This window comes from Squalius cephalus (assembly GCF_949319135.1).
Source record: "Squalius cephalus genome assembly, chromosome: 10".
Lineage (NCBI taxonomy): Eukaryota > Metazoa > Chordata > Actinopteri > Cypriniformes > Leuciscidae > Squalius > Squalius cephalus.
In genome coordinates this window covers 31,229,790-31,256,309 of record NC_137131.1, presented here as the reverse complement: position 1 = coordinate 31,256,309, position 26,520 = coordinate 31,229,790, and the positions used below count along the sequence as shown (strand labels likewise).

At 37.4% G+C, this 26,520-nt stretch overlaps 1 protein-coding gene across 3 annotated transcripts in view; it reads right to left on the bottom strand.

Moving 5' to 3' along the window:
* Positions 1 to 431: 431 nt before the first annotated feature.
* ppp1r12c (protein phosphatase 1, regulatory subunit 12C) overlaps positions 432 to 26,520 on the bottom strand; it is a 28,673-nt gene continuing 2,584 nt past the window's right edge. For 2 of the 3 annotated variants that reach the window (XM_079884127.1, XM_079884126.1), the window contains exons 5-21: positions 19,970 to 20,088; positions 15,915 to 16,074; positions 12,594 to 12,738; positions 12,024 to 12,098; positions 11,009 to 11,085; positions 10,826 to 10,938; positions 10,270 to 10,316; positions 10,050 to 10,180; positions 8,468 to 8,555; positions 8,262 to 8,379; positions 8,021 to 8,133; positions 3,610 to 3,659; positions 3,316 to 3,364; positions 3,126 to 3,230; positions 2,969 to 3,019; positions 2,497 to 2,547; positions 432 to 2,172 (exon numbers count right to left, since the gene is read on the bottom strand). In XM_079884127.1, coding sequence (XP_079740253.1) covers positions 2,086 to 2,172; positions 2,497 to 2,547; positions 2,969 to 3,019; positions 3,126 to 3,230; positions 3,316 to 3,364; positions 3,610 to 3,659; positions 8,021 to 8,133; positions 8,262 to 8,379; positions 8,468 to 8,555; positions 10,050 to 10,180; positions 10,270 to 10,316; positions 10,826 to 10,938; positions 11,009 to 11,085; positions 12,024 to 12,098; positions 12,594 to 12,738; positions 15,915 to 16,074; positions 19,970 to 20,088 — 1,579 coding nt within the window. In that variant the 3' untranslated portion in view covers positions 432 to 2,085. The remainder of the gene's footprint in view (positions 2,173 to 2,496; positions 2,548 to 2,968; positions 3,020 to 3,125; positions 3,231 to 3,315; positions 3,365 to 3,609; positions 3,660 to 8,020; positions 8,134 to 8,261; positions 8,380 to 8,467; positions 8,556 to 10,049; positions 10,181 to 10,269; positions 10,317 to 10,825; positions 10,939 to 11,008; positions 11,086 to 12,023; positions 12,099 to 12,593; positions 12,739 to 15,914; positions 16,075 to 19,969; positions 20,089 to 26,520) is intronic. The other variant, XM_079884128.1, reaches the window with a different exon arrangement.

Genomic DNA, 26,520 nt, shown 5'->3' with positions numbered 1-26,520 from the left:
CAACTAAGAGCTGAACTGTGTGTGACTGTTACATAGTCTTAGTTCTCGGGACCATTTGTGTTTATACCATTTGGGGAAGTCAGTTGGGGGCAATTGCCTCTATTGTCTTTAGATGATTAGATTTAGTGGTTACCTCTAAGGCTGTGTGTATGTTTAGCACCTTTAAGGACAGCCCACTGAAAGACCTATAAAGAAACCATGTAAAGTATGTTAGCCAGACTGATTTGGGAAGAACTGCAGCCGCGTCAACGCGAAGTCCTCAATAAAGAATAACTTTGTTTGAACGTGATCCCCAACGTCTCCTGGTTTCTTGCTTCGACGAAGAAAAAGTTTTCAACAGTTTCAATAGGCTTATGTCCCACTCCAACTTCCTGTTTCAATAATAAAATACACAAACAATGTTTGTAATATGACTTAGTTAAGACTGGTATGAAATTGCCCTGTGATGTTTCCCAGTAAGAATTTAATTTATCATATTCCAAATTTTCACAAGGAACCAGACAACATTTGTCTACTACATACTGTACATTTCATTTTATTTTTCTACCACTGCCACTAATGGGAAATCAAACTTTTGAAAATAATGTCTAGCAAGCTGCTATTTATTTAATATATTACCAGCCCTTTTGTAAGAGCTAAAAGCAATGGTGCAGAGACCACTTTAATGGTTGTTACACAACCATTTGCATTGATATTTATTGGTCATCCTTTTTAACAAAGCAACAGATATATATATAAGGCACATTTTTTGGCAAAATACACTGGCTGGATGAACAAATGCTTAAGCTCTGAAAGCTATAATTTTAGGGGAAAACACAAATAAACAGTGGTAAACTTTAAAAAGCTTTGACCTATGGCGCCAGTTTGGTTTAGGACAAAACTCATAGTCACAGTACAAAACACTTTGTATCTCTTCCTAGTAAAAAGAGATTACACCACTGGCAGAACACAACATCATCAATCATCAAAATTCACCATATATAATATATTTATAAATATGCAATAATAGAGAAATAGATTCATACTAATGCCTGTTTGGTCCAAAGAACAGTAGTCAGCTAAAGTACAGTGTTAATCCAAATACATACTGAGAAAAAGACACACAACCCCAAGATCTTCTACTGTCTCACCAAGAGACCCCTGAGCAATGTCGTTACTGTTTGGCACATTTTTTTCTCTCTTACCATTACAAGAAATATTTTTAAAAAACAAAAGAAACATTTAAGCTAAAATTATGATGGCATTGGCAAGCTAACAGCGCCATGACATTAAAAAGCTCGGTTTAAACATTTGTAAGTTTGATAACACTGCAATTTCAGTAATAAGCCTTTAACAAATATTAGATCATGCTTAACAGATCAGTACTTTATGTACATTCAAATATGAATGCATATGAAAATATATAAAATAAAATTTAATTTCTATTTCAATGTACATTCATCTGATCTGTTATATTGTAATTGTAATATTATATCATTTTTTTGTTATTAATGAACTATATACTATCCTATATTCTGTATATCATAAACTCTTGATTTATCTATATTTGCAGGTTTTAAGAGGTACCTGCCGAAAGGCAAATATTTTGCAATGGTAGATGTCTTAAGTGAAACTCAACAGTAAACCTGAACTGAAACTTCAAAGTATCAATAACATTGTCATCAGTGCAGCCCAGTGTAATAAGGGTACAAAATAAGGATGTGAACTAAATTAGTGAGATGGCAAGTCTGCAGAATTTTAAGAAACATTAAAGCTGTGCTATTAATAAAAAGCAGCAAGCACATTGCACAAAATAAATCAATAACATTACAAATGACACAAGAGCACCCTGAATCAAAGCTCAACACCACAATCTAAAGCAGCTGAACAGCAGATGGACTTGAGTCATTGTAAATTCCAGTTTAGATGGATCTAAAATGGCAGCTAAACAAGGCCTCACATATGTACATATCAATTTTAAGAACAGTAGTTTAATCACCCCAGGCAGATGTATATGTCCCAGAGATGAGAGAGGGAAAGAAAAATATTGTGCAGTTCTTTGTATGGGCAAAGAATTCAGGAAAACAATGCAAAGAGCCCAAAGGTTCATTTCGACAGCTTACTAATGACACGAATGAGAGCTGCATTTTCATCCTTCAGTCTCTGGTTATCAGCACGCAAATCCACAAGCACCTAGAGGGGAAGGGGTGACAGAGAGTGAGATGAGAAGGCCCACATGGAAGCCTGTATATGCATGGAACTTTGCAGAAAGCTCTGCAGATTTGGCATGACCATCATTTCACAAGTTCTACAGAGCTCCCACCTTTTATATGTTTGTTTATTAAGTTGTGTTTAGCTGTCAAAAGAGTGTAGTAATCTCAAAGCTCTTTTTAAAAAAAATGTTAAATCTATTACACATATTTCCCATGAAAAATCCTAACAACATATGTAAAAAACAGTCAGCAGATTTTGCATAATTAGGAGATTCCTGATGAATTTTAAAGCTCAAGTTCTTACATTGAGTTCATCTTCTAACTCAGATGCTCTCCGCTGAAGAACTTTCTTTTCCTGTGTGGAGAGCAGATAAAAATAATAAAAAAACCACTTTACAATAAGGTTCATTTCGTTAACATTTGCGCATTAGGTGAACTAACAATGAATAATACTTTTACAGAATTTATTAATCTAGGTTAATGTTAATTACAACATGTACTAACATTTTAACATTTCAAGCCATATCAATTTCATTAATGTATTTAAAAATACATTTAATTAATAGATGTAAAGTAAAAAATTAGTTAAAAAAAAAAATTGATAATTGTTTGTTCATGACACCAGTGCATTAACTAATGTTATCTAATGGTATGAAATTGTGCACTGTAAAAAATAAATTGAGAAAACTTCAAATCTGTGTTCAGATTTCAAAGGTTTTGTAAACTGGAAAATACGTAGTTGTTTTTATTATTATTTTTACAGTGTGAGAACTTACAAATCTCTCCAGCTCCAGTAGGGCTGGTCTGTCTGATCCATTCTCTTGATTCTGATTACATGCAAACAAACAGAACAGACAAAAGAATTCTCTATCACTTTAGTGGTTCAACATATCCCCTTCCTTCAGTCTCAGGACAAGAAAAAACACCTCTCACCTGTTTGAGTTTCTCCAGCTGAACTTTACTTTCATTTAGCTGCAGTTGAGTTTCCTGCAGTTTCTCTTTTAGATCTCCATTCTCTTGCAACACCTGCAGATACAACTGAGATAACACACAAGAGTGTAAACCAGCTCTTATATTACTCATCGGTCTCTTGATGATTGTTGCGTAAAAAAAAAATCATTACCTTTCTAAAATAATGAGAAGAGTGTCTGGAATCATCTAACAGAGGATCCCTACAAAAACAAACAACACTGTTAAAAATATCATTGCAAAAGCCTCAACATTACTCTCTCAATGTGAGCTTATAAGCAGCTTATTTAAAACTGTGCAATAATTAATCCGCCAATTCGGACAGGCAAACCCCAAAGCCACATCTACGCAAAGTGGTCACAAGCAGAACAAAAAACACAAAACGCAACCCAAACCACTCAAACAAATCTATACACCAGGAGATGTAGAAAACCTTAAAAAAACAAACCTTGTGCTCTTGTCTTTTTCAGCATTTTCATTTGCATCCATATCATCCATCTGAACAAAAGTAAAATGCCAATACAAGTCAGTCATTTTACATTTTTTACAAGTAAGGAATTTCTTTGCCACTAGTGACACCAAACACAAGTAGGGGTGTAAAAGGGTCATTCTATGAAAATGTCCATTTTTCTGTCCCTAGCCTTTACAGAAATATTACACTTAAAAAACACTTTAGGGTTACAATTTCTTTACATTTTAAAATAAAACAATATGTTATTTGAACAATTACACCTTCTTGAGCCATCAATGTGGCAATATTTGATTTTTATTAATTATATATAATTCCAAGCACCACAGAAGTGCTCGTCCCCACAGTCATGTACAGAGGGAAAATGCTTTATTTTGAGGTCAATAACAGATTTTTACACCATTTAAAATACAATAATCTATACATAACTATCAAATATATTATGTAAATGATATATATATAAAAAATGCAGAATAAATATTATAAAATTTAGAATGAAAGTAGTGGTCCCCTGGAGTTGTGTCACTGGTGTTACCGTTTAACAAAAATCTCTTATTTTGAAATAAAAATCACACTGATGACATCACTTGACTTCCTTCTTCCAATTTCCTGAATATCTATGAAGAAAAGCCCATGGTAGATCCACTGTCTATTTTCAGTTATCAGAAATCTTCTCATTTATCTCATGATTTCATATGAAGCTTTTAGTTGAAGTCACTGGTATGACCTCCTTTACTGTTATGTAATTGTAAAAAAAACTAGAATACAAATGGATTAAACTACTTAATTTAGTTAGTATACCATGATTGACAACATGTGGTTTGTTACCTTGCAGCAGCCGTTTTGTAAAATTAATTTTTCATGAAAATTGTCACTGGTGTTACTGTCACTGGTGTCACCTTTCTTATGGGTAACACCAGTAACACCAGTGACTTCCATTTATAGATACACTTTATTGTGTCACTGGTGTTACTGTCTTTTTTTCTGTCACATTAAATGCAATGTCACACATGTGACATAGTAATAATGTTACATCCATTTAATTCTGCTACACTCAAAAGTTAAGATTTAAAGGATTGCATCATTACTTGATTTTAACTTGATTTTAACTGGTTTTCAAATATTTTCATTGTTATAGCAAATAGATGGTAGCGCAGATGAACTAACCTCATTCAAGCACACTTTTAACAAACCTGATTAAAATAAATAAAACATAATCTCCATATTTGTTGCATTATTATTATTTTTCGCTAACTCTGTCTACATGTGCTGAAAAAAAATTGAAATAATATTTCATAAAAACCTTTAATATTGCCAAAGAAGTAAGGTAACACCAGTGACAAAAAAATGGTACATGCCGTCTTTAAATAAATGTACAAAAAATATAAAAAATCATTAAGCTGTCATTTATGCGTATTCATAAAGTCAAAGGGTAATCTAATAATGTGGTGTAAGTTTAAATGTTAGAAAAAGAAATCAATTTTAAGACATCTTGCCATACCAAAAGTGGACGTTTCTGTAGAATGACCCTCAAATGTTCTCACTGTACAAAGCAATCGGCCTAGCAACAAGAATACTATATAAATTCTGATGGTCATTTTCAATACAATCAATAACAAAGATGCAAAATGGCACCACTTGCATTTGTATGAAACAAGAGAGAGTGAGTTTGCAATGTTATGCAAAATACACTAAAGTAGCACCCAGTTGTTCCTTCTGATATACCAGTTTTGGGATGACCGCATCATTATAGTGTTGAGGTCTTTGTCAGGGTTGGAAATTAACTTTTTTTGCCCAATATTTGCCCATTGATTTACAGAAGCCTTTTTACCTTTTAATGGCAATTTCTTTAATTACCTTGTTAAATTTATCAGTTTTGCCTTTTATGTCAAATATTTAAATTTACTCAATTACTTAAAAAAAAAAATCAGAATTCTATACTGTTACCAATAAAATTTTATCAACATCATCTTCAAACTGCAAAGGTGGAACAGAAACTGCATTTATGTGTATTTAAACAGACTCAAAGCTGGCATTCATGTACTGTATTTATACAACAATTGCATAAATGTAAATAGCCTACATAAAGTACTAATTATTGTTAATTATGAATGTTGTTCAATAAAACGTTTAAAAAGCTAATATCCGTTTATGAATTGGTTTAACTCTGGTGTTTTAAGAGGTGACTAATCTAAAGGCCTCTGATTGACCATTGCATTCATAAGCTCAACAAAAACTAGTGTGATTGTTTATAATGTGCAACGCTGCAAAAAACTGGGTAAAAAGAAATCCGATGCAACATGAGCAGATCTAAATGTAGTGCGCAATCAATACTTTTAATTCATTTTCACATTTCACTTTAAGTGCGACAGCTGTACTAGGTTTAGTTTAATTGTGCAGGGGCATCTTTGTTTATTAAAGGAGAACTCCGGTCAATTTTAACATTGAGCTCATTTTTTTGTACATTTGGAGTGCTGTCAATACAGAGAGCAACGACAAAAATCGGTGTTGCCTACACCGTGTTATCCTCTTTTTAAAATTTGCACCCTGTTGACTTCAATGGGGCAAGTTTTAAACCTGCTTTTAGCCTCTTAACATCCTTGATGTGTCATTACAAGTGCACAGGTCATGTGAGTGATTCCTTCGGAGTGAACGCGGGTCAATCTGACTGCAGTAGATGTGAAATATATGAATAAAAATTATATTTATTTAGCCAGCGCTCATACCTGTATTTACATCCTGTTTTCGGTCAAAATCCATAGTAATTGATTGTCGAGTTCACGCGCATTGGTTTAGTACCTATGATCATGCGCGACAATGTTAAAATTGACCGGAGTTCTCCTTTAAGTCCCCATTAATTTCCAAATTCTGGTCTCTGTTCAATATCATAGACCCTTAGTTATGTACTGTTTGTGTTTGCATATAACAGTTGGTATCCAGCTAAAATCATTATCATAAAAAAACATTATCATTTAAAGCTAGGGTAGGTAATCCTGTTCAGAAAAAAAAACATTCCAAATTTGTTTAAACTGTCTTTATATACCAATACATAATTAAAATGTAAGTACTCTGAAAAAGAAAGTATAAAAATCGAGTGTCTGTAGACCTCTCACGACTGTTGTAAACACAGGTCATTATTTCCATTCACTCCACCCCCTCCCTTCTGGGCTCCTTCCAAAGCCACGCCCCCAAAACACATGAACGCGCGACGCCAAACGCTCAGGCTCAGCTGCTGAAGACGCATTTATTATTTACCTGAGACGAGCGGAGAGGAAGGAGCGCAGTGCATGCAGTGACATCATGTCAGAATCACATGTAATAAAATACCTAACTTTATCACTATGAATATAAACAAATATGATGGCTTTTAGTACTCACTATCAAGCTAGCATATCGATACTGGTAAAGTTTAAAATATATTTTGTTTGATTCGGTAACGAGCTATATTTATAAGGCAAAGCTAGGTTGCATTGATACACGTTTTTCCATTACCATCAGTTAAACTGTGATGAAGGTGAATTTCGTGTAAGAGTCATAACATATACGGTGTTTTGCATGTAAGAGTTTCCATGATGAAAACATTGTTGACTCTGATGAGGACTAACGTTACACTCCGGTGACAAGTACCGCATCGTCGGTTCGAGGACAGGTCCACTCCGGGGTCGGGGACGAAGCAGAGGAGGTCGTTCAAGATTGCGGGCAGGGTCCGAGGAAGTAGTTTAGCAAAGTAGCAAAGCTGGCATTGGTACTTTTTGCTGCATTTTCTCAGCCATTGTGCCGCAAACTCCTGCTTACTCGGTGTAGTGAGCTGCTGAATATTTCCGGGAACGGTGACATGTGATGATGAGTGCACGCAGGGCTGTGCACGCAGTGGTGCTCGGGCACGAGACATGAAGGCATCTGATTGGTTCTTTACATTCGCACCGAATGGCAGTGATTGGTCAGAGTTTTTACTGTCCTGCAGCTGCTACAGAGGTCAGATTTTTTCCATTCCTTTTTCTGAACACATAATGTATTGACTACTATCAGAATGGAAGGACCATTTCACCCAGTATAAAAAAAAATGTTTCTGAACAGGATTACCTACCCTACCTTTAACTTTTCATTCATACACAAGAAACCGGGAATCACTTTAGCCACTATTTTAAAACAAGTCAAAAAGTAAACAACCACAAACTCCTCCAGTTCTATAACATTGTTGTGGGCAACATTAGCTTAAAATGAAGGCACAGATACACATTTCCAAAATCTATTATTTTTTTTTTTGGAATATTCTGGTGAGAAGCTGCAAAAAAAGCATACTTTTTTTTAAGTACATTTAAACAAAAAAATGCACTGGGAGTGAGAATGCAGAGTGAGAAATTAGTTTTTATGAAAGTTTGAAGCTCACCTCTTCAGCCAGCTGAACGATACCAGTAGAGCGTCTCTCTTTCCTCCCTTTCCTGCGATCTCTCACTCCTAGTCTTGTCTCTGCCTCTCCAGATTCCTTCACTGGTTCTATGTCTATTGCAGAGAGAAAACTCTCAATATCCATACAGAAGTCATACTGAATCGAAAAGATCAAAGAGTCATTACTCTTAACTGAAAGAGCAAATCCAGGTGCTTCACACACACTTGATAATAAGACTCACCTCTCTCAGCTGGTGTTACTGTGATGTTGGGGCTCACAGGCTGAACACTGAGGTTCTGAGGTTCATTGATTTTAACAATACTCCGTTCTGCTTCCTTAAGATCTGTCAGTGTTACTCCCTGGAAAAATAAATAATAATAATAATGAAAAAAAAAAACATTTTGAACAGTGTGCACAATATGAGTGATTAGGGGTGTGAACACACACCTGTGTTGATCGACGTGACTGCCGCATGAGACGCGAGCGAGCTTTCCTCTGAAACTCTGATTCCTCGTCTCTCACTGGAGCCTGAAACCTGAAAAACAATTTAATCATTATTCATGAACAGATCTTAAATCCTTAAAAACATTTATTTATTTACTACTTTTACATACTGCTTAATAACTTTCGCAAAATTTGATAGTCTGTACCAATATAAGTGAAATTTAGTGATTCTCAATACCAACTTTGATACAAAAGATTAAAAAAGCTACTAAACACTTATTTTAACCATCTAACTGCTGTAGAGATACATTTATAAAAATATCTCTGCTGTAGAGAAAAAATTATCAATTTTAATTTTAAAAGTTCTATCTACAACAAATACATTATAATAAACTAAATAAAGAACTAAATATAGCTTCAAATCAAACAAGTAAATAGTAATAAAGAAGAGCAACAAGCATCATAACATTACAAGCAACAAACAAAATGTGCTTTTAGTATTTAGCAGTAGAGGGCTTTTTCAAGTTACTGAAGTTTACATTGGCATATTAATTTTTATTTTAATATTGACTTGGTAGTAGCGGTACTTTTTGACATCACTAACACTGCCTAATCTTGAAGAATTTGCAAATATTACCTAATGTGGTAACCCTTTGCAACAAGGTTCTATTGTTAACATTAGTTAACATGAATTAAAAATGAAAACTACTTTTAAAGCATTAACATAACATAACATAACATAAAGAGCCCTATTACAAACATGGCGCAATGCGGCGCAAGTGTTTTTTGCTAGTTTCAGCCCGATGCAGTTATCATTTTCACGTCCTGCGCCACGTTGTTTAAATAGCAAATGCATTTACGCCCATTTGTGCACCCATGGCGGTGCAGGTCTGAAAACGCGGTGTGTTCAGGCGCATTGTTGGAGCGTTGCTATTTTGCGGCAACTGAAATAGACTGTGCCATTGATCAACAAAAACCTGGTCTAAAGTCAATGGCGCAGTATTTTTTTTGTTATTTTAAGAGCGTGTTAGTAAAATGCGCCTATAGGCGGGTGCTCAACACGCGCACACTCTGCTTATTACACACACTAGGACGCGCAGCAGCACACAAACATGCCAAATATTAAAAATAAAAGAATTACAATGTAAAAGATTAATATTGTGTACATAAAGATATGGTGGAATCTGGCTTGTCCCGTAGATGCTCTGCTTGCACGCTTTGAGCAGATCCGTTTCCTCTCTGGAGAAGCGTTCAGTCTTTCCGCTTGCAAATTCCGCCATGTAAAGCGAATCCGCCGTGGCGCAAGCGCAACTGGCTTTTAAAGGGAATGGGAGATGAGACTCTGATTGGTTTATTGCACGTTACGCCCAAAACACACCCATTACTCATTAAGAGAAAAGGGACAACCCTTTAGACCATTTTCTCGTCGTTAAACTAGCAAAAGTGGATTCGGACACGCCCTAAGTGCACTCGCGCTGTGCGCTTTAGACCATGCGCTTAGAGCGTTAAAATAGGGCCCAAAAGCATGGAAATAAAATGGAGTGTTCTTGTAAAGCATTCATTTCTTTAGATCAAGCGATCTTACTTCCTTCCGTCACTAGAGGCGTTACTGGGGCTCTCAGCGGGTGACTCTCGCCTCTGAGGGGTGGGCTGCACAACTGCTGTGCGACTTGCTCTGTCCTGATCATTCACCTTGACTTCTTTATCCTCACTGGTCTGAAAAACACAAACATACAGTGATTAACCACAAGCACCAGCAGAGACATTCGACAGTGAAAGCTAAGACAGAAGAGCGTGTGTCTTACCCCTGAAGAAGGAACAATGCTTTCTGGAGACGATACTGTTGAACTTTCTAGAACAGAGAACAAAAGAAAGAGAGAAAGAAAAATGTATACAATATAATGTAGACACAAGCTCTGTTTCAAAACCTAGTGAGAATTTCAAAGGCAGCATTTTAAAGGGTAATGAAACACAGAAACACTTTTTTTCTTTTAAATGTTAACACATATGCACAGTATGCATTGCACATAGCTAAAAAGAATATCACACAATGAATATTAAGGGAAAAGTGGTTAGTTTTTCAGTTATTTTGATCCATTTCATTCTTCCATGTTAATAACCAAAGCAATGTCACAGAATGTGACGTATCAGTGTTTAAATTGTGAGAGAGAGAGAGAGAGAGAGAGAGAGAGAGAGAGAGAGAGAGAGAGAGAGAGAGAGAGAGAGAGAGAGAGAGAGAGAGAGAGAGAGAGAGAGAGAGAGAGAGAGAGAGAGAGAGAGAGAGAGAGAGAGAGAGAGAGAGAGAGAGAGAGAGAGAGAGAGAGAGAGAGAGAGAGAGAGAGAGAGCAAGCAAGAGAGAACCTGGGCTGTATTCTCTCTCATCGTTGAGACCCAGGCCACCTGAGACCCCTCGTTCTTTAGACTGGTCCTGTACACACATTTTGTCCCTGCTGCTCATCCGGCACACAGAGCTTCTGAGAGAGAGAGAGACATGAGTGAAGATGCCCGTGACAGAAAGATTAAAAGACAAATAATCTTTCTCACCTGCGTTTCTTGTTTGCAGTATTGGCATTTGAGATCTGTGAATTCTGTTGCTCAATAAGTGCCTGTTCAGTCCTCCACTAAAATAAACAAACACAAAAATGTATATAATCATCACACTTCATTAATATTGGATCTAAATAGACCAGATTTAATTCATTTCCTGATTAAACATCATAGCAATGAGTGACATATTTCACTGGTTGAGTCTGCACCAAAATTTTGACTTGGGTACAAAAATAAATAATTACAGCCACACTTGACAAAATATATCTTTATATAATTTATTTATATATACACTATAATTTTATTTCTTTATTTTTACTGGGTTTCCATGTGTATATGTGTTAAAGGCCTTAAAAGTCTTTAATTAGCCTCGTATTATGAACTTAAGGAAACACGGACAGATAATTCAAAATGCTTTCCTGTCTTTCTGGGATATATAAAAATGATATTTGGTCTATTTTGCTTGCCTACTTTATTAGCAAATAATGTGAAAAAGTGAATCATGGGGGCTAAATTAACAACTCTGAGAACACAGCCTGGGAGAGCATTGTGAGTGATGATTTACAGAAATTAAAGAGATTCCAAGTGTCGTCCATTAGAATAATTCTGTGGATATTATACAGTTGAATTGTAAGACTGCAAGTGTCTGTTCTCTTTCATATTGCCAGAGCAAAGAAAAAGAAAGTACAGCACAAAAAACTCACGTTAGAAATTGTGTTATTGATGTCACAAAAACACACTAATAATAATAGTACAAGTATATGTACTTTTTTTATTTGCTCTGGCAATATGAAAGAGAACAGACACTAGCAATCTGTTCAACTGTATAATATCCACAGAATTATTCTAGGAGGAATAATTGACAACATTTACCAATAGACCGGATTCGGCACGCAGGCCACCAGTTGAAAAGGTATGCTATATTACATGCAACATGCTGTGAATTTCTTCCTTTTGTGTCTAAAATGACTGACTGATTTAGATAGAGTTGTGTGTCTGTGTGTGTTCTCACATTAGCCTGTCTTTGAGACAGCTCTTCTAGTAAAGACACAACGCTCTCGTCCGCCACATCAAATGGAGTCTGACCCTTAAAAAAACAAAAAAACTTTCAGTTATTATCATTTCCCAAACATGCATGCACACCCACAGACATTATGAAACAGAATTATGGCTAACTGCAGTGCTGCTGCAGAACTGTGGTGCATTTTGACACAAAACAGTAGCTCCACACTTCCTCTTCCTTTAAGAGAGAATGAGCCCTCTGCACTTATTTTTTTGCTATTGCTACTCTATTGCTTATACTTTCCCATTTAGAACTATGGTACATTTCTGTGTTTTTATGATTACAGTACATTGGCTGTTGTTAACACATTTCTTGATGTGAACTGAGTATAAAACATAAAATTAGTAATAGATAAAATAAGATAGAATTGTCCTGAAATATAAATGTGGCACAATGGTGGATTTGACTTTGTACCAGGTGTATACCTGTCTCAGGAAGACAGCTTTGTTTCTCATAGACAACAGTTAAAAACAAATGGAATTTTTCTCAATCAGTGCACTCAATCTCTCTATCACTCACCCCATTGCTAATGGCCTCCATGTCACATAGCTGCTCAGCAAGCAGACGACAGGCCTCACTTTGACCCCAGTGAGCCGCAGCATGGAGAGGAGTCCAGCCATCATAGTCTTTAGTACTCACATCCAGACCACACTGACACAACAATCTGAGAGAGAGAGAGAGAGAGAGAGAGAGAGAGAGAGAGAGAGAGAGAGAGAGAGAGAGAGAGAGAGAAAAATGTATACAATATAATGTAGACACAAGCTCTGTTTCAAAACCTAGTGAGAATTTTAAAGGCAGCATTTTAAAGGGTAATGTAACACAGAAACACTTTTTTTCTTTTAAATGTTAACACATATGCACAGTATGCATTGCACATAGCTAAAAAGAATATCACAAAATGAATATTAAGGGAAAAGTGGTTCGTTTTTCAGTTATTTTGAACCATTTCATTCTTCCATGTTAATAACCAAAGCAATGTCACAGAATGTGACGTATCAGTGTTTAAATTGTGTCTAAATTGTGATTAATTTAGCTATAACTAATGTTTTAGGACATTTCTATTTGACTTTTCCTAAAATTACATTGAAGATGTAATTACATGAAGAAAATAATATTAGTAAGTCAAATTATTAATCCCAAAAAATACCACAAAAAAAGGTGCCTTTGGTAATCACATTTATGGTAAATAAATATTATTAGTGCAGCAAACTCATTGCTGTTTTGAATCTAAAATAAATGTGATTTGTGCAGAACCACAATGTTTGAGGAGTGGTGAGGAAATCAGTCCAAAATTCTATGCAAATGACCACTGAAGACTTTCGGCATTTAAGGAGATATTTATTATTAATCCACATAATTGTCAGTGTTATGTGAAAATGGCTTTTTTTTTTTCTCAGCTGATTGCATGCTTACAGCAGTGCAAGCACAAGCATTTGCACTCTAACACCTACAACATGTGACCACAAATGGCAACAGATAACAGCCTCTAATTTACAAAACACGCTTCCACGGCCACTTCAGAACAGTACAGTGTTTTGTTCTCAGCCATTCTTGGGTGCTTTCAGCTATATATTTTGGGTCACTATCCTGTTGGAGGAGCAAATGAGACAGATTTCTGATGCTTGGCAGTACATTGGGGTCGATTTTGCTGTGCCCAGGGAGATAACTACAGTCCCATGGACCTTAAACTTCTTAATAATACTTGCAACTGTAGTGACGGGAACATCAAGCTGCTTGAAGATGGTCTTATAGCCTCCACCTTTAACATGCTTGCATATGATTTTATTTCTTATCTCCTCAGACAACTTTCTCTTTTTGCTTTCTTTGGTGCATGTTCTGTATGGTGTACACAATTATACCAAACAGCAGGGTGACTACTTTTTCCATTATAAAAGGCTGAATGACTGCTTACAAGATTGAAGACATGTGTGATACTAATTAAGCAAATCAGTTCATTTGAATTATCACTAAAATACAATTATTTGAATTGATTTTCTAGGGGTGCCAACAAGCCTGTCCAGACCATTTTTTTATACATCTCTGTAGAATGAACAATAATTTATATCCTTTCTTTCTTTCTTCACCAAAGGCATGCAGATATACATGAGACAATTCCTTTTAATATAAGCAGTTTTCTGGAGGAATGAAACATTTTTTTCAATGAGCTGTAAGGGTATGTCTGTATATTCAGGTTTTCCAAGACCATGGTTTTGGAATTCTGGTTCATCAAAGAAAACAAACAGTTGCTGAGAGGAGTATATTAAAATAAGTATATATTTTGATTTTGATTTGTTTGAACATATTTGAATGCTTGTTTTGTCTTATTTTTAAATCCCTTTAAGTCATCTTGAGGCCCCTTGGATGTTTACTGAGGCCCTCTAGAGCAGTGGTTCTCAACTGGTTTGGCCATGGGACCCACATTTTCCCATGGTCACTAAGCCACGACCCACTGATCCTTATTTTTCTCTTTATTGAAGTGAAACCTTAAAAGTAGAGTACAGGGTCTGACAGGAAAATTTGTTAATTAACAAGTTACGAAAATAACGTAAGAATAATGACACTGACACATACTGTAGCTTAACAACATCTCATCTGACAGAGATACTGAATCAGGACATGTTTTTCTCAGGCAGTCTTTACTTAAACTCTGTCTGACAAAAGAGTCAACAGCTTGCATGCACATCTTTCAAAATAAAAGTCTTGCATTAGAAATAAACATTTAGAATTAAAAAAAATTGTTGTTGATGTTGTTTCTTTGACTGCACAGTCTGCAACCCACTCAAAACGGTCTTGTGACCCACCAGTTGAGAAACACTGCTTTAGAGGGCCCCATCCCCTGGTTGAGAATCACTGGTTTAAATGATCACACTAAATGTAACTGGTGAAAGTTATTCCCTAGACTCTTCTGTCTCATGACTAAAATCAACTCTTTAGTCTTTGTCTGCCCTCACATTGTAAAGTTAGAATGAAAGTGTAGGGCGGGACTTAATTTTGTCCATTGGGAATTGATTGAAATGTTGTGGTTTGCTATTGCTATGATCTCATGTGAGTGACAGGTCGTCCCACCCTCACGCCGAAAAAAAGGTCATCAGAGAAGAGAAGAGATGTCATTGCAAGAGGGAGGGGAAGTTATTATTTGTGTTATATGATGTGCACAGATGAACCACAGATATAATACATAGTGCACAGATACTACACAAATACTGCTATAATATAATATATAAATACTGCAATATTCCATGAAAAATAGGAATTTTCTTTAAAGTCTGGATGAACCATAAATTGAGACATTGCAACATTTCATGAAACATTTTGATCTCAAGGTGACTTTAAAGTTCATCTCAATAGTGAGTGTGTTTGTAGGTTTGCCTTCTCCTAATGCTTTCTCCTCCCCTCTTCCCATTCTCTGGGAATGACAATGACCAGTTATTCTTTTTCTCTTCAGTCACGTTTTGAGATATCATGCAGTGTACAAGAGGCTGATGTGCCTTCTGCTCTAAACAGCTCTGAGGCACACTCCACTCCTTCTCCACTTTGCATAGAAACGGGAAATAAACAATGACTATTCTGTGAACAGAGAACCGCCCAATGGCGTGGTGGAATACCCTGCATGAGTATGGGGTGTTAAACTGGTCAAATAAGGGTGGATTGGTCCCTAGGGTTTGAGACATACCAAACACTACAAAATTCATTAATCACTGAGATACTAGTAGTCTATGGTAAAACTCTTAAAAATGTTTGCATTATACCACGCTACCATCATACGAGTTAAAATTTTGCAATGCCAAGATTTTTTACAAGGATTTTTTTGACCATATTTCCGTTTGGATTCATACTTACTTAATGGCCTCCAAATATCCTTTAGCTGCTGCAACATGTAAGGGAGTAGCACCAGTCCGGGGGTGGCAAATATTAGCAGGTAACCCGTCTGTGAGCCAATGGCGGGCATCATGCATGATCCACTCCTCTTCTGCCCGCTTAGCTGCTTCCACATCCATGCCTGATGAGAGATGGACTGATTATAAGTGTATCTCCTACACTTCTGCATAAAACAACAAAATATGCAAGGTTCTCTGAGGAGAATTATCTAATAAATTTGAGTCTGTTATTATTAATGTAAATGTACTAATCTATACATTTCTAGAAACATAATTATGGAATTATGTTTATAATTATGGAAATATTTTGTCAAGTTATTTGTGAATGAATACAGGGTAAATACATTGAACAAAATTATAAACGCAACACTTTTGTTTTTGCCCCCATTTATCATGAGCTGAACTCAAAGATCTAATACTTTTTCTATGTACACAAAAGGTCTATTTCTCTCAAATATTGTTCACAAATCTGTCTAAATATGTGTTAGTGAGCACTTTTCCTTTGCCGAGATAATCCATTCACCTCACACGTGTGGCATATCAAGATGCTGATTAGACAGTATGATTATTGCACAGGTGTGCCTTAGGCTGGCCACAATAAAAGGCCACTCTAAAATGTGCAGGTTTACTCTATTGGGGGAGTCCGGGGGGGGGGTACGAAAACCAGTCAGTATCTGGAGTGACCACCATTTGCCTCACGCAGTGCAACACCATAGACTGTAAAAAAAGATGGACGACGCCCCTTCGCTCTCTTCCATTGATGAGAACTGAAGCCGCCAGTGTCCCGATATGGCGCTGACATATCTGACATATTTGAACTTGAGTCTGCGCAGTAGCGATCTCGGGACCAGACCTGCGCCGTAGTGAGCAGGAAGTAAAGCCGCGAAATCAACGCTCCGCCCTCACTCTCGCCGAATGCACTCAGGGAGAGTGGATTCTGCACACTTTTTTAAAAATTGATTGCAGTACGACAAGAGGCTTGTTAAAATAAAGTAAATACAATCTCCTCAGTCCTCCGAAGATCCCGAAAAAAATGTCCGTTGGTGCTTCAGTGACTACTTCGCTCTGAGAACCTGTCAATCACAGCTGTCAATCATGACGTTACACCACCGCATCACGTAACTAACTAAAAACCAACTTATTTTTGAAACAGACACTTGAACTTACAACAGCGTGATAAAAACGACAGCAAATGAAAGAACCCACCTTTGGAAAAAAGATATTTGAAGTGTAATTTAATTGTTTGGTTGGTCTCACGTCCCGTTGAATAACACGGGGAGGCGGGGCTTATGACCTATACTAGGACCAGTCACCGGGGGGCGATCGAGACGTTTTGGCTTCACTTTTCAGGGCTTGTGCGGGACGCTTGTGCAACACATCTCCTTCGCATAGAGTTGATCAGGTTGTTGATTGTGGCCTGTGGAATGTTGGTCCACTCCTCTTCAATGGCTGTGCGAAGTTGCTGGATATTGGCAGGACCTGGAACACGCTGTCGTATACGCTGATCCAGAGCATCCCAAACATGCTCAATGGGTGACATGTCCGATGAGTACGCTGGCCATGCAAGAACTGGGATGTTTTCAGCTTCCAGGAATTGTGTACAGATCCTTGCAACATGAGGCCATGCATTATCATGCTGCAACATGAGGTGATGGTCGTGGATGAATGGCACAACAATGGGCCTCAGAATCTCGTCACGGTATCTCTGTGCATTCAAAATGCCATTAATAAAATGCACCTGTGTTCGTTGTCCATAACATACGCCTGCCCATACCATAACCCCACCGCCACCATGGGCCACTCGATCCACAACGTTGGCATCAGCAAACCACTCACCCACATGACGCCATACACGCTGTCTGCCATCTGCCCTGTACAGTGAAAACCGGGATTCATCCGTGAAGAGAACATCTCTCCATCGAATGGGAGCATTTGCCCACTCAAGTCGGTTACTACGACGAACTGCAGTCAGGTCGAGACCCCGATGAGGATGACAAGCATGTAGATGAGCTTCCCTGAGACAGTCTCTGACAGTTTGTGCAGAAATTCTTTGGTTATGCAAACCGATTGTTGCAGCAGCTGTCCGGGTGGGTGGTCTCAGATGATCTTGGAGGTGAAGATGCTGGATGTGGAGGTCCTGGGCTGGTGTGGTTACACGTGATCTGCGGTTGTGAGGCCGGTTGGATGTACTGGCAAATTCTCTGAAACGCCTTTGGAGATGGCTTATGGTAAAGAAATGAACATTCAGTTCACGGGCAACAGCTCTGGTGGACATTCCTGCAGTCAGCATGCCAATTGAACACTCCCTCAAAACTTGCGGCATCTGTGGCATTGTGCTGTGTGATAAAACGGCACATTTTAGAGTGGCCTTTTGTGGCCAGCCTAATGGCGCTTTTCCACTGCATGGTACTGTAGGCATGGTTTGTTACGGCATGCTTTGACGCTTTTCCACTGCATGGTACGGCTCAGTACGGCTCACTTTGTGGCGCTTTTCCACTGCATGGTACGGTACGGTGCGGTACGGTACCACTTGCTTCGGCTCGTTTTAAATGGTACCACCTCTGTTGAGGTTCCAAGGGTACCGTACTGATACTAAAATGTGACGTGAAAACGTCATTGTATTTGCGACACGAGACACCAAACCCGCTAGATTTAAATAGCCAGTAACAGCCACCGCTGTGGCACCTGTTTTTACACTACTTTCTTGACTTGCTTGAAGAAAATTTTTAACAAAGTGTCACAAAAAAAGTAATGGCTGAATCGTGGTCAGTGGACAAAGTGCAGACGTTCCTCTCGTTGGTTGCCGCAACTATAACGATCAGTCTATAATCCCACCCACTTTGAAGCAGTACTAACTGCAGTTGAAAAGCAAACCGAGCTAAAGCGAACCGAGCCCTGCCGTGCCGAGCCAAGTCGTACCACGCAGTGGAAAAGCGAAGCGAGCCATACCATGCAGTGGAAAAGCGCCATAAGGCACACCTGTTCAATAATCATGCTGTCTAATCAGCATCTTGATATGCCACACCTGTGAGGTGGATGGATTATCTCGGCAAAGGAGAAGTGCTCACTAACACAGATTTAGACAATATTTGAGAGAAATAGGCCTTTTGTGTACATAGAAAAAGTCTTAGATCTTTGAGTTCAGCTCATGAAAAATGGGGGCAAAAACAAAAGTGTTATAATTATAATTTTGTTCAGTGTATATAAAAAGTTACATAATACATTGAGTAAAAATGCCTTTAAGTTATGTTTCATTTGTGTGACTCGATCAAAAAGTAAAACTGATTTGAGTCTGCACACTAAAGTGATATTTAGTTTTCCCAAAAATGTTGATTCTGTCATCATTTACTTACCCTCATGTCATTCTAAATCTGTATGAATTTCTTTGTTCTGTGTAACTCAAAAGAAGACATTTTAAAATTGTTGGTAATCACATGGTTTTGGTTACCACTGATTTTTTAATGTACAAAACCCCGAGTAATTTCTCAAAATATATTTTGAGAAAATAAGAAAGTCATACAGTTTTGGAAGGACATGAGAGAGTTAATTAGACAAACAATTTGGGTAAACTATATCTTAATGTTATTGATCCAATAACATTCAGGGTTTTCTTCAGATGACTTTTTGACTCTGAGAGGTCAAAAGCTTGCAAGTTGTTGAATGTGTGCGGACATTTGTGGGGTTTTTTTTAGATTGTGTGCTTTGCACCTGTACTCCAACAAACTTGGATTGGGTGATTATTCTTAATAAAGGCTTTAACTTCTGCAACCTATACACCAGGGTTTCTCAAACTCGGTCCTGGAGGGCCACTGTCCTGCACAGTTTAGCTCCAACCCTGATCAAACACACCTGAGCAAGCTAATCAATGTCTTCAGGATCACTAGAAACTCACAGCTAGGTGTGTTTGATCAGGGTTGGAGCTAAACTGTGCAGGACAGTGGCCCTCCAGGACCAAGTTTGAGAAACCCTGCCATACACGATTCATGATGTGACATCTCAAATGTTGTGTTGTCTAACCATGTGTTGATGTGTGTTCCTGCAGCAGTGTCTCTGTGGCCTCATCCTCTGCAATGTCCAGTGGTACATCACCATCACAGTTCACTGAGCAGAGAGATGCACCCTGCTGGAGCAGAAATCTGAAACACCAATGTAATCTTAAATTGTGAACTCTGGAATGAGCCTAAAAGTTTATAGCAGTCAATAAACTACAGTCAAGGACTACAGTCAAGTTGTACAATGTCTGAGTGACAGTACCAGTAAGCACAGTATAATATATACTAATGGGGTTCATAACATTCACAACAGTCCATTTACTTTTACCACTTAATTAGGTAGAAATATTTCAAAATAACTTAAACCCCGTAAATCACACAACTCTGTCCACAAATGCAAACACATTTAAAAACTGTCACAATGTAAGCAACTTATAATTTTTCTATTGGCAATTCAACTTTCAGTCTCAGTGCTACCTTTAAAATGCTTGTCATGAATAGTAGTATAATACAAAAAAGCAGCGCCAAGATTTAGTAAAAGCTATTACATTAAACACGACAGCTGTTCACGACATCACTGCCACAATAGAAGATTGTTATTTTCATTGTACAGCATTGTTTTGTAATGTAAGGTACAGTGGTTCTTAACCAGGGGGTCAGGGCGCACTACCAGGCCTCAGCAAACTTCCAAGGGGACCTCAAGATGACTTAAAATGTTTTTTTTAAAACATTCTTAAAAAAAAAAAAAAAGACAACTTGATTTTTTGTTGCTTTGAGTATTCCTATGGTCTTGGAAAACCTTTATATATGAGGAAGCCTCGTTTTAAAAGTGTGATTTCTAGACCTGGAAAAGTCATGTAAAATAATAAAATCTTAGAAACTGAGTTTATATACAGTGGGGAGAACAAGTATTTGATACACTGCCGATTTTGCAGGTTTTCCCACTTACAAAGCATGTAGAAGTCTGTAATTTTTATCATAGGTACACTTCAACTGTGAGTGACGGAATCTAAAACAAAAATCCGGAAAATCACATTGTATAATTTTTAAGTAATTAATTTGCATTTTATTGCATGACATAAGTATTTGATACATCAGAAAAGCAGAACTTAATATTTGGTACAGAAACCTTTGTTTGCAATTACAGAGATGATACGTTTCCTGTAGTTCTTGACCAGGTTTGCACACACTGCAGCAGGGATTTTGGCCCACTCCTCCATACAGACCTTCTCCAGATCCTTCAGGTTTCGGGGCTGTCGCTGGGCAATACGGACTTTCAGCTCCCTCCAAAGATTTTCTATTGGGTTCAGGTCTGGAGACTGGCTAGGCCACTCCAGGACCTTGAGATGCTTTTTACGGAGCCACTCCTTAACTTTGCCCTGGCTGTGTGTTTCGGGTCGTTGTCATGCTGGAAGACCCAGCCACGACCCATCTGCAATGCTCTTACTGAGGGAAGGAGGTTGTTGGCCAAGATCTCACGATATATGGCCCCATCCATCCTCCCCTCAATACGGTGCAGTCGTCCTGTCCCCTTTGCAGAAAAGCATGATGTTTCCACCTCCATGCTTCACAGTTGGGATGGTGTTCTTGGGGTTGTACTCATCCTTCTTTTTCCTCCAAACACAGCGATTGGAGTTTAGACCAAAAAGCTCTATTTTTGCCTCATCAGACCACATGTCATGACCTTCTCCTATTCCTCCTCTGGATCATCCAGATGGTCACTGGCAAACTTCAGATGGGCCTGGACATGCGCTGGCTTGAGCAGGGGGACCTTGCGTTCGGTGCAGGATTTTAATCCATGACGGCGTAGTGTGTTACTAATGGTTTTCTTTGAGACTGTGGTCCCAGCTCTCTTCAGGTCATTGACCAGGTCCTGCCGTGTAGTTCTGGGCTGATCCCTCACCTTCCTCATGATCATTGATGCCCCAAGAGGTGAGATCTTGCATGGTGCCCCAGACCGAGGGAGATTGACGTCAACTTGAACTTCTTCCATTTTCTAATAATTGCGCCGCCTTCTCACCAAGCTGCTTGCCTATTGTCCTGTAGCCCATCCAAGCCTTGTGCAGGTCTACAATTTTATCCCTGATGTCCTTACACAGCTCTCTGGTCTTGGCCAGTGTGAAGAGGTTGGAGTCTATTTGATTGAGTGTGTGGACAGGTGTCTTTTATACAGCTAACAAGTTCAAAAAGGTACAGTTAATACAGGTAATGAGTGGAGAACAGGAGGGCTTCTAAAAGAAAAACTAACAGGTCTGTGAGAGCCGGAATTCTTACTGGTTGGTAGGTGATCAAATACTTATGTCATGCAATAAAATGCAAATTAACTATTTAAAAATCATACAATGTGATTTTCTGGATTTTTGTTTTAGATTCCGTCTCTCACAGTTGAAGTGTACCTATGATAAAAATTACAGACCTCTACATGTTTTGTAAGTAGGAAAACCTGCAAAATCAGCAGTGTATCAAATACTTGTTCTCCCCACTGTATATACAGTGCTATGCATAAGTTTAGACACCCATGCTAAAGTTGACTAAAAAGAGGAATAAAAAATCATCTTTTGGAAATTGAACTTAATGCCTTAATTAAAAAAATTAGGAAAAATCCAACCTTTAAGGACACCAATTTTCTTTGTGAATGAATAATGTATCGTAAATAAATAAATGTTCTTCCTTAAAATACAGGGTGCATAAGTCTGGACACCCCTATGTTAAATTCCCATAGAGGCAGGCAGATTTTTATTTTTAAAGGCCAGTTACTTCATGGATCCAGGATACTATGCACCTTGATAAAGTTCCCTTGCCTTTTGGAATTAAAATAGCCCCACATCATCACATACCCTTCACCATACCTAGAGATTGGCATGGTTTTATTTAAGTTAGCCTAATAGCTGGTTTGATTTGCATTGAGAGATGATCTTATGGAAAGTACTCCCTGCCAGTCTCTAGGTATGGTGAAGGCTATGTGATGATGTGGGGCTCTTTTAATTCCAAAGGCCAAGGGAACTTTATCAGGATGCATAGTATCCTGGATCCATGAAGTAACTGGCCTTTAAAAATAAAAATCTGCCTGCCTCTATGGGAATTTAACATAGGGGTGTCCAGACTTATGCACCCTGTATTTTAAGGAAGAACATTTATTTATTTACGATACATTATTCATTCACAAAGAAAATTGGTGTCCTTAAAGGTTGGATTTTTCCTAATTTTTCTAAAAGTTCAATTTCCAAAAGATGATTTTTTATTCCTCTTTTTAGTCAACTTTAGCATGGGTGTCTAAACTTATGCATAGCACTGTATATATATATATATATATATATATATATATATATATATATATATATATATGTGTGTGTGTGTGTGTGTGTATCTTTATCCTTAATCTTTATCCATTAAAGGGATAGTTCACCCAAAAATGAAAATTCTGTCATCATTTACTCTCCCTCAAGTTGTTCCAAACCTGTATGATTTCCTTTCTTCTGCTAAACACAAAAGAAGATATTTTAAAGAAGGTTGGTAATTAAACAGTTGCTGGTCCCCATTGACATCCATAGTATTTTTTTTTTTCCTACTATGGAAGTCAATGGGGTCCATCAGTCATTTGGTTACCGACTTTCTTCAAAATATCTTCTTTTGTGTTCAGCAGAAGAAAGAAAGTCATACAGGTTTGGAACAACTTGAGGGAGAGTAAATGATGACAGAATTTTCATTTTTGAGTGAACTATTCCTTTAAATCACAAACAACTGGAAAAGGGGCCCTCGAAAATTTGTTGTGGACAATTCTCCAGGTTCTAAAAGTCAAAAAGTTCTAGAAGAATGTCACTTAATGGATTTGTTTAATAAAATAATGTTTTAATCAAAAGTTGTGTCTTTAAAGGTGGGATCAGTAGTTTTTGAAAAACACTTCTGAAAACTGTGTCGGACCGAGTACCAAAAAACACTTGTAACCAATCAGCAGTAAGGGGCTAACATTGTTTAGCTTTGTTTCACAGAACTAATATATGCTGGCTATTGCTTGAATATGCTTGTGTGTCATCTTTGTTTGTATTTTCATTTGCGATCATATTGTCGTTCTCTTCAGCTATGAAAAAGACACTTCATTTCCACACCATAGTCTTGAGCGTCTAAACCTCCTCTACTGTCTGTTTCAAGCATCGGCTCCCAAAGTATGTCTGAAACGTAAGATAATATACTCCTAATATATGTTTGTTTCCTTTGGTTCATCATTTAGTGATCGATATAACCCCCTAATCTTTTTATAGCTGTAAAATATTCGTTGTGCTCGTGCTATCGAGTTGAACATGATAAGTTTGTTTTTGGGATGGGTGTTGAGCGTCGTCTTCCACACACATTACTACCAAAACACACATTACTACCAAAACACATTCGACATGGATTACCATAGTAACACATTGCTTTCACTTATTGATGACATCATACCCTCGGCCAGCAGTGGCAGGTACAGCAGATTCCGCCATAGTCGTTGCCTGGGTTGCGGTCGTATACGCAAGTGTGGGGTGGAGGTATCAAATTAGGAGCGAGATACCTTTTGGGGTAGTAGTAGAGCCAGTAGAGTACATTGGCCAGAAGTGTATTTCAAAAACTACTGATGCCACCTTTAATATAGGACTGGTAAAAAATGTACATTAACTGGTTTAAATCATGAAAAATTATTAAAGGAATAGATTAATATGAAAATGTACTCACCCTCAAGCCATCCAAGTTGTATATGACTTCAGTATCACAATCAGAGTTATATTAAATACTATCCTGGCTGTTCCCAGATTTGTAATGGCATTGAATAGAGGCAGAGTTTTTGAAGCCTCAAAAAGTGCATCTATCAACCATAAAGGCAATCCATACAACTCCGTATGTGCTTTTATAAGAGAGTCGAGTTCTGACCCGAAGTTGAGCCAGTGATTATGGTTTATAAAGTTTTAAATATAGATATTTTACTTACAAAAATACTAATTATTTAATATTACTCAGATTGTGTTTGACCGAAAGAAGCCGCAAAACCCACATTTAGGACCGCAAAACAACCATTGCAGTCTCTGTCTGGCTACCTGGTTTATTCTGCCAGTAACGTGTATATTTCAGATATTAAGCCATGCAGGTATAAGTGAAAGTGCAATTGGCTCATTAAATCATAATGGGTCTCATTCATGAAACACGAGCAGAACGAATTTTTGTGTAAATCGTGTGTAAAGTGGTTCTGGCGTAAATTTTTGGATTCATTAAAATGTTCGTATTTTCCAAATGTTAGTTGGTACGAAAGAAATCTACACCTGCTCCCAGCCACGCGTAAATAGTGCGTTTAACATCCGAACGTTTTTCTCATTAATAAGCTGCATATTAATTCACCTTAATCGGGTACATATTTACACAGCATTTTGAAAAAATATTATTTATAGTAATTAGGCCTACATACGGTTTTTCTTTTTACTTTTATTACGAGAGCCAGTAGCATCTGCAAACGGAACACAAGTCCGCAAGTCTTTTTTTTTTCTTTTTTTTTTTTTCTTTTTTAATATTAAAGCTGTTTATTCATTTTTTTTTTTTTTTTTTTACAAGTCCGCAAGTCACAACAAGTGTTGCAGTCAAGCTTCATGTCGAACCATTTTCTTTTCACTTCTGGGACTGTTCGATTAACAGATGAAACTCCATTAACTGCATCTGTAATATGCTGCCAAGCATTTTTACCTAAAGCATTATTACCTAAAAAATCATTTTTTTTAGGACCTGATACGCCACTATGTAGCCTAGCTTACGCTTGAAAATAAAATGTGGCGTTTTGAATGAACTTCTGATAATAAAACTTCAATTTCTGCATCTGAGAAATTTCTCTTCTTCATTCGCTTTTGAGAAGACACGTTGAAATCCTTCGTTTCGTGTCATAATATGATGCATATAGTTGTCAGTCGGTTTTAATGGGCGGGATTTATGGTAATTGAGAGAATGAGCGTGCACGCGCGTCCCATTTACGACTGATTGGAATTCATTAACCCACACACACATTTCACTATCAAATCTGACGTTTACGAAGTATTTGTGAATCAGGAGAAGAATTTTCGGGAATGTCTCTTTACGCGCAAATCACTCACATATTTACTCGTATATTTACGAATGTTTCATGAATGAGACCCATTGAGTGGAGTGATCCTCACATAAAAATCATAGATACACTTTTTAATTATAAAAAATATACACTGTGTTTTTTATTTACCATGAACATTTTAAAATTAAAAAGCTTTGAAGGGGAAAAAAAAGAAAAACAAAAAGAATTATAATGGGTTTATGTAAAATAATTACGTATTTGTATGTATAATGTTGATACTGGCCTTGAAAGCACTTGGTAAAAAGATGCTATTTATAAAAATATTATTTATACTACCTTTATGCTGATTCTTTATTAATTAGGGGATTGAATGTCATTTTTTATGACTAGCCTACATATTTTAATATAATATGGTGCATTTAATCTAGCCTGGTTCTACCAGACTCTCGTACATTTCATTTGTACAGAGAGTCTGGCCTCTCTCCATTGACAAGCGTTAACTTCCTTGTAGGCGGGTACTC